The 12,967-nt window shown below is 37.5% G+C and overlaps 1 protein-coding gene across 1 annotated transcript in view; it reads left to right on the forward strand.

Moving 5' to 3' along the window:
- Positions 1 to 2,111: 2,111 nt before the first annotated feature.
- Orc3 (origin recognition complex subunit 3) overlaps positions 2,112 to 12,967 on the forward strand; it is a 114,450-nt gene continuing 103,594 nt past the window's right edge. Inside the window, exon 1 of the mRNA XM_083127970.1 lies at positions 2,112 to 2,314. Within this exon, the coding sequence (XP_082984096.1) occupies positions 2,288 to 2,314 (27 nt within the window). The 5' untranslated portion in view covers positions 2,112 to 2,287. The remainder of the gene's footprint in view (positions 2,315 to 12,967) is intronic.

The following is a 12,967-nucleotide window of genomic DNA, read 5'->3' on the forward strand; positions in this document are numbered from 1 at the left end:
GAGCAAACATTCTCCCATGTAACAATTTCCAGTTCAATGAAATGTCACTCACAAGGAAACAGTCATGCCCAGGTCTAGAATCAAACCTGGAACATGCGACTTCCTCAGATAAATCATGAATTTTGTGTATAATAATTACAACGCCAGTTCATTCCTGGTAATTGTGAATCTGCAGTTTGGTTTGCATGGATAATATTTAGTTTTCGAGGGCTGTACCTTCGAAACGAGGAGACAAAAAAAAAATTAAGAAAGTTTTTTTTTGTATTTATAATGATAAGCCTTTGCATACGTTGTTAATTCTATATTTTTCTAGACTTGAGACGAGAACGAGAATTGCCCTGCCAAACCAAGACGGATGTTTATAAATTGAGACGAGACTGTCAATGAGACATTTACAAATAAACACGAGACAGACATTTACAACTCTCAACGAGAACGAGACCAAGGCTGCCATGTCTCGTCTCGATAGGATCCTTACTGGTGAAGTTGTGAACCAACCAATTAATGCGTTCGGGGTAACGAGATGAGGCGGATTTTTTCGCAATACAAAATTCAAAATAATTATATCGTACCATTTCTGTATGGGATATTGTTATACACATTGGCGTATATATAGTTCACGGTGGGGGGGGGGGGAGGGATGGATCAACTTTTGGTATAATTAGGGTTGCTTTATTTCGTAAGTGAAAATCCACAACACTGCTGGCCGGAAGCTTGTTGGGGAGCATGGGGGGAGGGGATGATGGACCCGACAAAGTTGTGTGTTTGTAGTCATGAAGTCACGCTACTTAATATTGATACTGTTCTGTTCATCTTGTGTCACTACGTTCTTAAGAACCAAATTTCTTTAATATGATTTGAGGGGGAAAAATAACTGATTTGACAGTCTCAATGCAGTTTCTTATCGTAGAAATTCCGAAACTATCAGGAAATTACAGATATTGGTCTGCAGTCCTATCTGGTGTGTGGAATTACGAAATTTCCTTCCCATCCGTATCCCGTCCTATACGTCTCTAATTTAAGAGAATGAAATAAGTCCGAAGAAAGTTTTTATGAACAAGCGGATAGAACAAGGAAACTGGTAATTTTAGTGAACCAAAAAAAGAGGGGGTTGGACCCGTTGAATCCCCCTTAAATACGCCCATGGTTATACACATTATTTCCTTGTAATAATTATACATAAACTAAGTATAGATATGTACTGTGGAACTAATGTAATATTCTCAATGTATTTTATCTTATCTGCACAAAAATATTTGATCATAATTTGCGCAACAGAAATGGAACACAAACTGAAATTGCTTTATGGAAAAGAAAGTTAAATAGGCTTTATAAATAAAGTGAAGAATGTGAAAATTCCTATTTTGCACTACATAGGTTACGGTAAATATAAGTTTAAAAAATATTTTTGAGTGTCTGGTCAGCAACCAATTTTATAAGCAATATTTTTCGCATGGCCTGAGAACACACACGCAGCTGAACCCTTTCATTTACCTTGCACGTGAGCAGCACGGATATTTCATAGAAGAATGATCATTACAAAGCATAGCTTTTCTTTCTCCTATCGCTCCTTCTTCCATTATTTAAATCGGTACAGATTTGTAAAACAGCTGCACGTGTTCGCTCACCGTGGGCTACCCATCCGGAACTGGACGCTCGAAGCAGACGACAAACGAGCTCTCCATAAGGAGTGACGTAGTAACATGGCGGCGGCGTGTTTTCAGCGCAACGCTAGCCTCGCAACTTTGGAAGTCTCGTTTCTGCCTTAAACTGGACGCAGAGAAACGCGAGAACTTGCAGGGGTCATTTTTCCAGGGTGTAGTTTTTAAAATTGTTGTAAAAAAAATTGAGTGGAAATGTCCATTTTGTTTCACTTCCACGGCGCCCTTTGCTAAGTTATAACCTTTCCCTTTACATAGATTACGTCATCTACGTGTATAAAATAATATACGTAATGTAGACTATCGTTGTTTACGCGTAAACGAACATCACTGGCATCCTGGCACAAACCCAAATTTCTGTTTCTTTCATTTTTAGGAAAGTTGAGAAAACATCCCATCAGACTTTTATGTACAGCTTTTGGCAACACTGTGTGTAGAAGTTGGCGCGAAAAGTATGCATCGTCGTCGTCAGGTGTCGCTGTCATGTTGCAGATGATATAATAATAATTTATGATGAAAATATCGTAAATATTATTCACTTAACCAAAAATGAAAGGAAGTTTCTCTTACATATTTTAACAATACATATTAGAAACGCATGGAAGAATTCGGAAATTATATTTGAAATGGATCCAACAGTCTCCGTATCGAAGGTAATTTTCATTTTTTTATATTAATTGGTTTAACAATAGGAAAATGACTTGTATATTTTTGCATTAAGTGTAAATCTGTGTTCAAGAGTTACGATTATTAAATTTTGTGCTTATGTATTACATTAATGTATTTTTTGAATTGCCCTTGCACTTAAGTTGGGATTCAGTAATCCATTTTATCATTGAAAGGAAACATTTTTAAAATGTTTATTGTTGAAAGTAACTTGCACTAGTCCCAAGACAATGGAGGTTATTCAGAATTATCCAAGGTTGCTCATTAAATCGCTTTGTGTCGACATGATATGCAATTTTATAAAACCAATGAGAAAGTTTTTCATATTGTTTAACGTCGAGGTCAAAACACACCCTCTCAAAGGCGATTCGGGGCCGTTTACCCACCGTACCCACTCGAGAATTGCGTTGAAATTAATGGAGAAAATACAGAATATCGGAAGTATCTTCAATTGCTTTCAAATTCTGCATGCTCACCAATTTTGACTTCGTAATCACGAATCAGCAGTTAAAATTTGGTGGTCACGTCTAGAAATTGCGAAAAAAGTGGGTCCGTGAACGGAGTAAACACCATTGATTTATAAAGAAAACAACTATTTTTTGCGTTTCAAAACTATGTTTACGATCGCCCTTGATTTTTACTATGCTTGCCTAACGTAACCTAACTTAACCTAACCTTAGGTGAATGGTTTGTGGGGTAAACATATTTTTCAACTTTACGCAAGACGCCATTTTCTCATGCAAATGAACGCTCCATGCAATGTGTCTCAATTATTGCTCAACACTTGAGCAACGTTGTGTAATGACTACAGTAGCAAGACCGTTGTGCGGAAAGGAAGACTGTCTTCATATCAGAAACATGGTTTCCATGTTATTGCATAGCGGTAATTGACAAGCTTATTTCGCAATTTGTAGACGTGACCGCCAATTTTTAACTGCAGATTCGTGATTATGAGGCCAAAATTAAGGAGTATGCCGAATTTTAAAGTAATCGGCGATACATCCGGTATTCTTAATGGTAAATGTTTACTATCCTTCAGACATGTGGGGCTATGCATCAATGGTTCGTGGGACTATGCGAGAATGGTGTGTGGGGCTACGAATATTTTTTTCGAAACCAATTCTTCACGGTAAAGTAACACTCTAAGGTAACAGACATACTTTATTTCACAATAACACATTTCCGTGAGCTAAAATCAACTGAAAACGTTCATATAGAAAAAAAATATTCGTGTACCATGCAAAATATTTCACTTTCTCTAGGGGGTACAGAGGGTCAAGGATAATGGTGATTCTATTCAATTCAGCATCTTAGTATGCATGTTGATTTTTGCTCTGAGGAGATTATATGAGAAATCCGGACCCCAAGTTCCTTTTTTTTTTTATTGCGATGTCGTCATGCTACGAATGCAATTTTAACATGGTTCGATTTACTTCCGTTAACACATACTGCAGAGTTTTAGCGATTACTTAAGATACTGTTCAATATATGCTTTTGTAGTTAGGTTAGGCAGGCCAGGTTTGGTTCTATTAGCATTAAAATTAAGTCCCAAAATGCATTCTACTAAGGTTCCGATTTACTTTTAAGTTAATTCCTACTAACCTACGTTACTTACAGTCGCTTGTCAACGGAAAATAAATACATTGCCCATGGGAAGTGCACGTGCTTGGTTATGGTAATTTTTAAGTTGTTTTTTTTAACATAAATAACTTTATCGAAATCCAAACAGTGCTCATTACTTTAAGGAATGTTTACATTTCATGTGACAATGATTGCCAAAATTCTATGATTAGTCTTCCTGCAAGGAGAATTTGAAAAATATCATAAAACAATCAGAACCGTTCTCTAATAAGTAGTTAATTACATTTTGGTTAGCGGTGTTAAGTGACTAATAACATGGGCCAGACTAATTACTGTGTTGCTGCTAATTTTAATTGAACTCAAAAAGCTGAAAATAATGCTATTTTCTTCCAATAGCAAATACTATAATTCAGATCATTCGTCGTTCTATTTCTTGTCACAATTCAAAATATTGAAATCAAACTGTATTTTCAATGGTTTTATGCTAACTATTGTTTGGCCCTTTTAAAACATTGTGCTGATTTTCTAAATAATTATTGCCTATATTAATTTATTGTTTGTGGAATATCCACGAAACCTAGGCATGATTCATCAGGAAAGCACATGTAATACAGCAAATTATAACACAAAGTGGTATATTGTGTATAAATCATAAGATCTGTTATCTTTCAACAACATGCAAAGGGTATTTTTATTTCTATACCTAAATAACGTTAGAACACTTTGATCTGAGTGAAAGAAAATTTCCACCAGCTTTTGTGTCGGAGGAATCAGCAAAATGCTGTACTAAGCAAGACGTCCCATGTTTGATCCCTGGTCAAAGTGGATGTGCCATTGTGTTTGTCCATTATTCATTCTTATTCTCATGATTAACCCAAAAGGCAGAAAAATAATGTAAAAATAACTAAAATTGAAAAAAACTGGAAAAAATAACTTTCTGATGCCTTTTAGACTTTATAATTAAATTTCATGTATTTTTTTAGTACAAAAAAGTCAGAATTTAAAAAATGTTGTAACATTGATCTCCTTGAATGCTTTCTCCTGCTAGGTAACACTGACACCCTGAAAACATCCACATTTTATGATGTTTAATAGTATATGTATCTACCGATTCAGGATTAACACTGATCTTATATCTCCTGATACTTCATTTTATTTTTATTTTTCTGGGCTTATATATATATCTTCTCTATATATCACAAAGTTTTTGTTTGAAGTGTCTGTGTTGTAAATTATGTAAACTGTTCACAATTTTGAGAAATTATCAGTTGTCGCTAGGCTGTAGGTGTGATCTCTTTTATTTAGAATTTCCTCTTTTTTAAATGTAGAAATTACCATTATTTAATTCTAGGAATTATCCTAGTGAAATTTGTAAACTGCCAAACTGTAGTTAAAAGGTTGAGGGGGGGGGGGTTGCTCGAAATAACAAAATAGGAATGTCCCTTTCCTTTTTTAGGCTGACAATCAGCAGAAGCTGAAAAAAAGGCAACTATTGATATTTCCAACTACAATACCAGCAGGGGCGGCGCCAGAATTTTTCGACCGGGTGGGCAGAAGCTGTATATTGATAAATTAGGGTGGGCAGTACAAACGTAAGGCATTAGGTGAGTTTGTCGAACACGTATCTCCCCCCACCCCCATCTCTCTCACTCGAGATTTCCCTCTTACCTTGTGTAGAAAGCAATTTGGACACAAGGAATTCATCAAACCTAATCATCGTATCTTTTTTACAGATCATTTGGGCTGTAAGTGTGACCTTTTCGAACACACTCAAATGCCAACCTTCCTCATGAATAGTACATCCTGGAAACTGTATTCTTGCAGCAGCGTGCATTCAGGATACGCAAGGTACGCACTGCGTACCCACAACACAGTAAGAAAAAATAAAATTTTTTTAGTCTTCCCCGAACATGAAAATTCAACAATTATCACTCCGAAAGCAGTTCCACTGCAAGAAATTCCGATTTCCGCACAAACACGCTGCTGCCTTCCTGAAGACAGTCCCGAATGATCCCGATTGTGACCGGCACCCACACGATCCGCGTTCCTGCCGATTTCCGCAGAAAGATGTTTCTTCTGCTTGGTACCCTAGAAATTCGGAAGGTAACCCCATTGGCTCATATGAGCCCCGACCAAGTGTTTGGGTCTGCCCGCGCCTACCCTCTCTCCCACTTCTTTCCCGGTTCTAAGCATTGAGGGTACCCAAAATTTTGACAGCGTATGCAGTGTTGACAGTAGTCAACATATTTTTTTCTGGAATGCTTAGCTTACTAGCATTTAGCAGCCACGCGTAGATAGATCACTGTTGGGTTGCAATAAAAATACATTATAAAAAGTGATACAGGAATCGGAGAGGAGGGCAAGAATATGTAGTGGTGGAAGATCATATTTAATATACGCGTAAACTATCACATATAAAATATTTATGTGAGGTTAAAGTTACACTAGCAAGTTGTTTTTTTCGTATAGGGAGGTGAGGACCAGAATGGACTGTCACTGTGTCGAGGGGAAAATATGTGAACAATTTGCAAGTTTCACACAATTCTCAGAGTATGAGAGTATCTGTTTATCTCCTTTCGGGATCAACATTTCCTTTGAGTTCCATAGCATGGGTGTTGATTGTTGACCCGACGATATGAATGAATGATAAAAGAAAAACATAATAAAACACAATGCTTACAATGGGATCCCTCCCACCAGACATTGCAAAGTGATGTACGGTAGTTTAGCTTTTGAAGTGTTCTGGTATGTATGCTGACGTATTTTCTACTTGTCCTTAATTATCTCCCTTCTACAAAATACTTTGTCGACTGGCAACTCCGATTCATTCGTCCACAAGAACGCGTGGTTTTCGGGCATAGCGGGACGGGACACAACTGACCGTGGGAGGTTGACTTTTGCTTTCTTCTGTCGTGTGAAATTTGCAGCGAGTGTTTCGTTCATATTATTTACATTACAGGATCTCTATTGTTTGTCGGTGCTGTGAAGTGATAAAATAGGGGGACCGGGAGTTATTGATGACATACTGGAGAAGGGATTTTCGGAATTTACGAAAAAAGTGTAAACAATCCGAAATGGAAGGTCTGTTCCTGATTTGGAAGAATTGTTTCAGGCAGGAGTTGTGAAGGATGGTAAGCAGTATATTAGGCATTTTGATTTTTGAGAAGAAGAAAAATATTTCTACAGAGTGATTGACAGAGTAGAAAAACAGTGAAACTTTATTGTTGGCCTTATTCGTTGGATTCCTCTGCGAAAGGTGTGAAATAGTAGAGGATACTGAGATTTATCAAATTTATTACATGAAATTTGAAAGGACGGAAAATGATTGAGCCATTTCCTTCCCGTTCAATGTTCATCGCACTGCATGAAGGAAATAATCAAAGTTGAATTGTTGGACTCTACGTAGCTACTATCAGAATATATTTGCGAATATAAAATATCATACATATATTTTACCTCGTTACATTTGGATATTGATACAAGGATGAGAAATTTCCCATTATAAAATTGTAGAAAAAAGTTATTTTCTGAATAACATGATGGCCAGGGAGGGGGGGGGGGGTTCTGGCCCCCATAATTCATTTTGGTTGGCCACTTGTTGCGTACCCTAGTTTAAATGTCACCGCACGCCACTGTATTCTTGTAGGCAAATGAATATCTGACGCCTGTAACCCCACTCAAGATAATCATGTTTTGCTGTCTTGTCTCCTTGCGTGTTTGACATCCGCAGGATTTTTTCCAGGGAGGGCAAACAAGTCACATTTCCCCCCAAACGTGTGTTGTTCCCTAAAAAAACATAGCTTAAATCTGAATTTATGGTGTTCATGCAATGATTAACACATATTATTGTGGCTAAAATGAAATTATATGTGTGAAATACATAATTTTTGGCTGACTTTCATTTTCCCTCCCCTTGCCCTCCTTCCAGACGCCCATGCCTTTATGACGTTCATGTAACTACCATTCAACCTCACCGTTACCATTGGTCAAAACTAGCAGAACGTCGACTTGAAATAGCTATAACAATGAGTCAAATCAGTCTTGATTACTTTACACAAATAGAGTATCAACAGTTCATAGCACTTCGAAAGTTGAGGTGGTAATTTAACTCCACATTGCTTAATTTTGTATCAAAACGGATAACTCCGCGAACAACGACGTGGTTTTATCTAAGTCTCAAATATTTTTGTCCGTACGTTAAAGAAATAGTTTAAATCTCAAGCCAATCCATGGATGTCAGTAGGAGGGGGTGCAAGGGGGCACGCCCCCTGTAAAATGGGTCTTATCATATACTTATACATTACACACATACGTATATATTTAATTTCATTCGCAGTAATTTATGTTAATTATTGGAAGGGTGCTGCACGAACATGATAGCTTCCATTTTAATAACTGTTTTCTTTTAAGGGGGAGCACTATTATCGGGGGGGATATGTCTCTTTTGCCTCCCCTGGAACAAGTTACCATGCTTGTCCCTCCTTGGAAAAAATGCTGTGGACGTCCATGGGCCAATCATAATAATAGTGTAATTCACCTCTTAAATGGACGCATCTTATGTTATGATAAAATTATACGGTTGACGGAGTTCTTTTTGTCCAATCACACAACGCTCTCGTCTTATAATTAATGGGTCCTGGGTTCAATCCCCAGTGGAAGCCAATGCGCACTCATTAGGAATGCAGTTTAAAATGAAGATCTAGTGACAATTAGCCTATTTGAGCATGTGGACTTTTTATTTAAAAGAATAAAACAACAAAAAACAAAATCACTCCTGGATTATTGTCCTGATTATTTATGTTTTCTTTAATTTGGCTGTCTCATTATAGGTCTCTGACACCCTCGAGTCAAGGTTTCTTTCCACCCCTTCTTCATCTTCTTTGAAATTCATGCAAGTTAATCATAAGAACTGCATATCTGATAGTGAAAATTTATATGTTGGAAGAGAACATGTAAATAGTGCTAGCCACTAATTACATCAGTTCAGTAATACTATCGATTTTTTTCCAAACCTACAAAACTTACGTTAAAATTTGGTCACCTCGGTATGGTAATGATTGTGATTACTCGTTATTAATTAGAACAACTTAAAAATTGTAATTTTAGAAACATTGCATTATTTGAACATGACAGTTATGTAAAGAAAACTGTGATAGAATAAAGAAAGTGACACATCAAATTACCCGTGGAGTGGTTTTCGCGCCAGGGGTCCCGGGTTCGAATCCTGGCCTGAGCATGGGTGTTTTTGTGAATCTTCTTTCATCATCATCATTCATACTCATCATTGCGATTAAGCCAAGGAAGATTTTTTTTTGTTTATTATTTATTACTTTGATCATACCCAGGCCGAGATCTATGTAGAGGACCAGTGCTGACAACATCAAGAACTCACTCCCATCTATCCACAGTTTCAGTTAGTATACAGGGTGTTTCCGGGCTGAGGATACAAACTTTCAGGGATAATAGAGAAGGGCACATGTATCAATTTGAGATAAGGAACCCTTGTCCAGAAACGACTTAGTCGAGAGTTACAAGCGAAAATCGGTGTATGAAGATGTAATACTTTTATTACCTGCACAAGTTTCACAAGCTGCTACATTCACAACAGTTGTTCAAAGTGGTGTCTCCACTGATTTCTTCTTGTGTGGTCATGTGAAAAGTCTTGTGTACGAGACACCTGTCGAGACTGAAGAGGATCTCCTGGCAAGAATTCTCGCTGCCTGCGACATTGTTCGAACGACCCCAGGGTTGTTCCAATGGGTACGCCAGAACTTTGTGCGACGATGTGATACCTGCAGCGAAGCTGGGGGGATGCCACTTTGAACAACTGTTGTGAATGTAGCAGCTTGTGAAACTTGTGCAGGTAATGAAAGTATTACATCTTCATACACCGATTTTGCCCTCCTTCCAGACGCCCATGCCTTTATGACGTTCATGTAACTACCATTCAACCTCACCGTTACCATTGGTCAAAACTAGCAGAACGTCGACTTGAAATAGCTATAACAATGAGTCAAATCAGTCTTGATTACTTTACACAAATAGAGTATCAACAGTTCATAGCACTTCGAAAGTTGAGGTGGTAATTTAACTCCACATTGCTTAATTTTGTATCAAAACGGATAACTCCGCGAACAACGACGTGGTTTTATCTAAGTCTCAAATATTTTTGTCCGTACGTTAAAGAAATAGTTTAAATCTCAAGCCAATCCATGGATGTCAGTAGGAGGGGGTGCAAGGGGGCACGCCCCCTGTAAAATGGGTCTTATCATATACTTATACATTACACACATACGTATATATTTAATTTCATTCGCAGTAATTTATGTTAATTATTGGAAGGGTGCTGCACGAACATGATAGCTTCCATTTTAATAACTGTTTTCTTTTAAGGGGGAGCACTATTATCGGGGGGGATATGTCTCTTTTGCCTCCCCTGGAACAAGTTACCATGCTTGTCCCTCCTTGGAAAAAATGCTGTGGACGTCCATGGGCCAATCATAATAATAGTGTAATTCACCTCTTAAATGGACGCATCTTATGTTATGATAAAATTATACGGTTGACGGAGTTCTTTTTGTCCAATCACACAACGCTCTCGTCTTATAATTAATGGGTCCTGGGTTCAATCCCCAGTGGAAGCCAATGCGCACTCATTAGGAATGCAGTTTAAAATGAAGATCTAGTGACAATTAGCCTATTTGAGCATGTGGACTTTTTATTTAAAAGAATAAAACAACAAAAAACAAAATCACTCCTGGATTATTGTCCTGATTATTTATGTTTTCTTTAATTTGGCTGTCTCATTATAGGTCTCTGACACCCTCGAGTCAAGGTTTCTTTCCACCCCTTCTTCATCTTCTTTGAAATTCATGCAAGTTAATCATAAGAACTGCATATCTGATAGTGAAAATTTATATGTTGGAAGAGAACATGTAAATAGTGCTAGCCACTAATTACATCAGTTCAGTAATACTATCGATTTTTTTCCAAACCTACAAAACTTACGTTAAAATTTGGTCACCTCGGTATGGTAATGATTGTGATTACTCGTTATTAATTAGAACAACTTAAAAATTGTAATTTTAGAAACATTGCATTATTTGAACATGACAGTTATGTAAAGAAAACTGTGATAGAATAAAGAAAGTGACACATCAAATTACCCGTGGAGTGGTTTTTGCGCAAGGGGTCCCGGGTTCGAATCCTGGCCTGAGCATGGGTGTTTTTGTGAATCTTCTTTCATCATCATCATTCAGACTCATCATTGCGATTAAGCCAAGGAAGATTTTTTTTTTGTTTATTATTTATTACTTTGATCATACCCAGGCCGAGATCTATGTAGAGGACCAGTGCTGACAACATCAAGAACTCACTCCCATCTATCCACAGTTTCAGTTAGTATACAGGGTGTTTCCGGGCTGAGGATACAAACTTTCAGGGATAATAGAGAAGGGCACATGTATCAATTTGAGATAAGGAACCCTTGTCCAGAAACGACTTAGTCGAGAGTTACAAGCGAAAATCGGTGTATGAAGATGTAATACTTTTATTACCTGCACAAGTTTCACAAGCTGCTACATTCACAACAGTTGTTCAAAGTGGTGTCTCCACTGATTTCTTCTTGTGTGGTCATGTGAAAAGTCTTGTGTACGAGACACCTGTCGAGACTGAAGAGGATCTCCTGGCAAGAATTCTCGCTGCCTGCGACATTGTTCGAACGACCCCAGGGTTGTTCCAATGGGTACGCCAGAACTTTGTGCGACGATGTGATACCTGCAGCGAAGCTGGGGGGATGCCACTTTGAACAACTGTTGTGAATGTAGCAGCTTGTGAAACTTGTGCAGGTAATGAAAGTATTACATCTACATACACTGATTTTCGCTTATAACTTTCGACTAAGTCGTTTCCGGACCAGGGTTCATTATCTCAAATTGATAAATGTGCCCTTCTCCATCATCCCTGAAAGTTTGTATCATCAGGCCGGAAACACCTTGTATAACCTTTAGACCAAGTCATGTGAGATGGTTAGTTATACTTTTTAATATTTTTTCACATTCTTAATATCTTTCTTTCTTCAATATATGGCTGATTTCAAAGCAATTTTCCCCCATTGAAGGCTGGAAGCTGCAACCCTCCAAATCCTCCTAAATCCTGATTAACTCTTGATCATAAACCTCATAATTATGAGTATCCCATAAAACTTGCTAAGCCTGTTGATTGTTTCTAATCATAACAGTGCTCATTAGATTACATTTTAAAAAATAGTTCTGAGAGTTCCTTTAGCTTTTCAATGACAAAATTAAGGAAGTAGAAAGAGAAGCTTAAATTAATTTCATTCTATAAGATATTTGCTACAGCAAGCTTGTTATGGGATGAATTGAAACTTGTGAACTTTCTAGTATCTACAATATTCACAAGTAAAATATACAAAGAGTGAGTACCAGCGTTTACTTACAGAACCGTTTACATTTCCTTAATTGTATATATTGAATTTGATTGGGTGGGCAATCGGGTGGGCACAGGATTTTTTGGGTGGGTGCTTGCCCACCCGTGCCCACCCCTGTCGCCGTCCCTGAATACCAGTAAGAGCCTGTCTGTCTAGCTGTAAGAAGCAACACTAGGTCAAAAGTTACCCTTGAAATTTAGGAAACTATCAATTGTGAAGATCTATGAAGAAATGTATGAATCAAAGATTTCTAAAGAAATATATAGCTGGGTTATCTCCGATTACCTAGATGACTCAAGAGTATACACTGCTGATTCATACTCATGGAGCATATTGTGGTTATATAATAAATACAGCTGGAACTTGTTTTTATGTCAATTGGGGAAGGTATTTCACAGGAAAAAACACATATCCCCTTCCCATGACCATATTGTGATTGTGTTAGTTTAGGGAACTTTTGTGTACATCTTGAGTGCTGTTTTACAAAACTATAATGCAATTTTAATAAGTCAACAGGGTAACTACCAAAATAACAAATCCAAAATTCTTGACTTTTCTGGACCTTATTTTCCTTTTTTTAACATCCTGTACTTAGGTTAGTTGAAAATTA

Source organism: Lepisma saccharinum, chromosome 1, assembly GCF_977018435.1.
Source record: "Lepisma saccharinum chromosome 1, izLepSacc3.1, whole genome shotgun sequence".
Lineage (NCBI taxonomy): Eukaryota > Metazoa > Arthropoda > Insecta > Zygentoma > Lepismatidae > Lepisma > Lepisma saccharinum.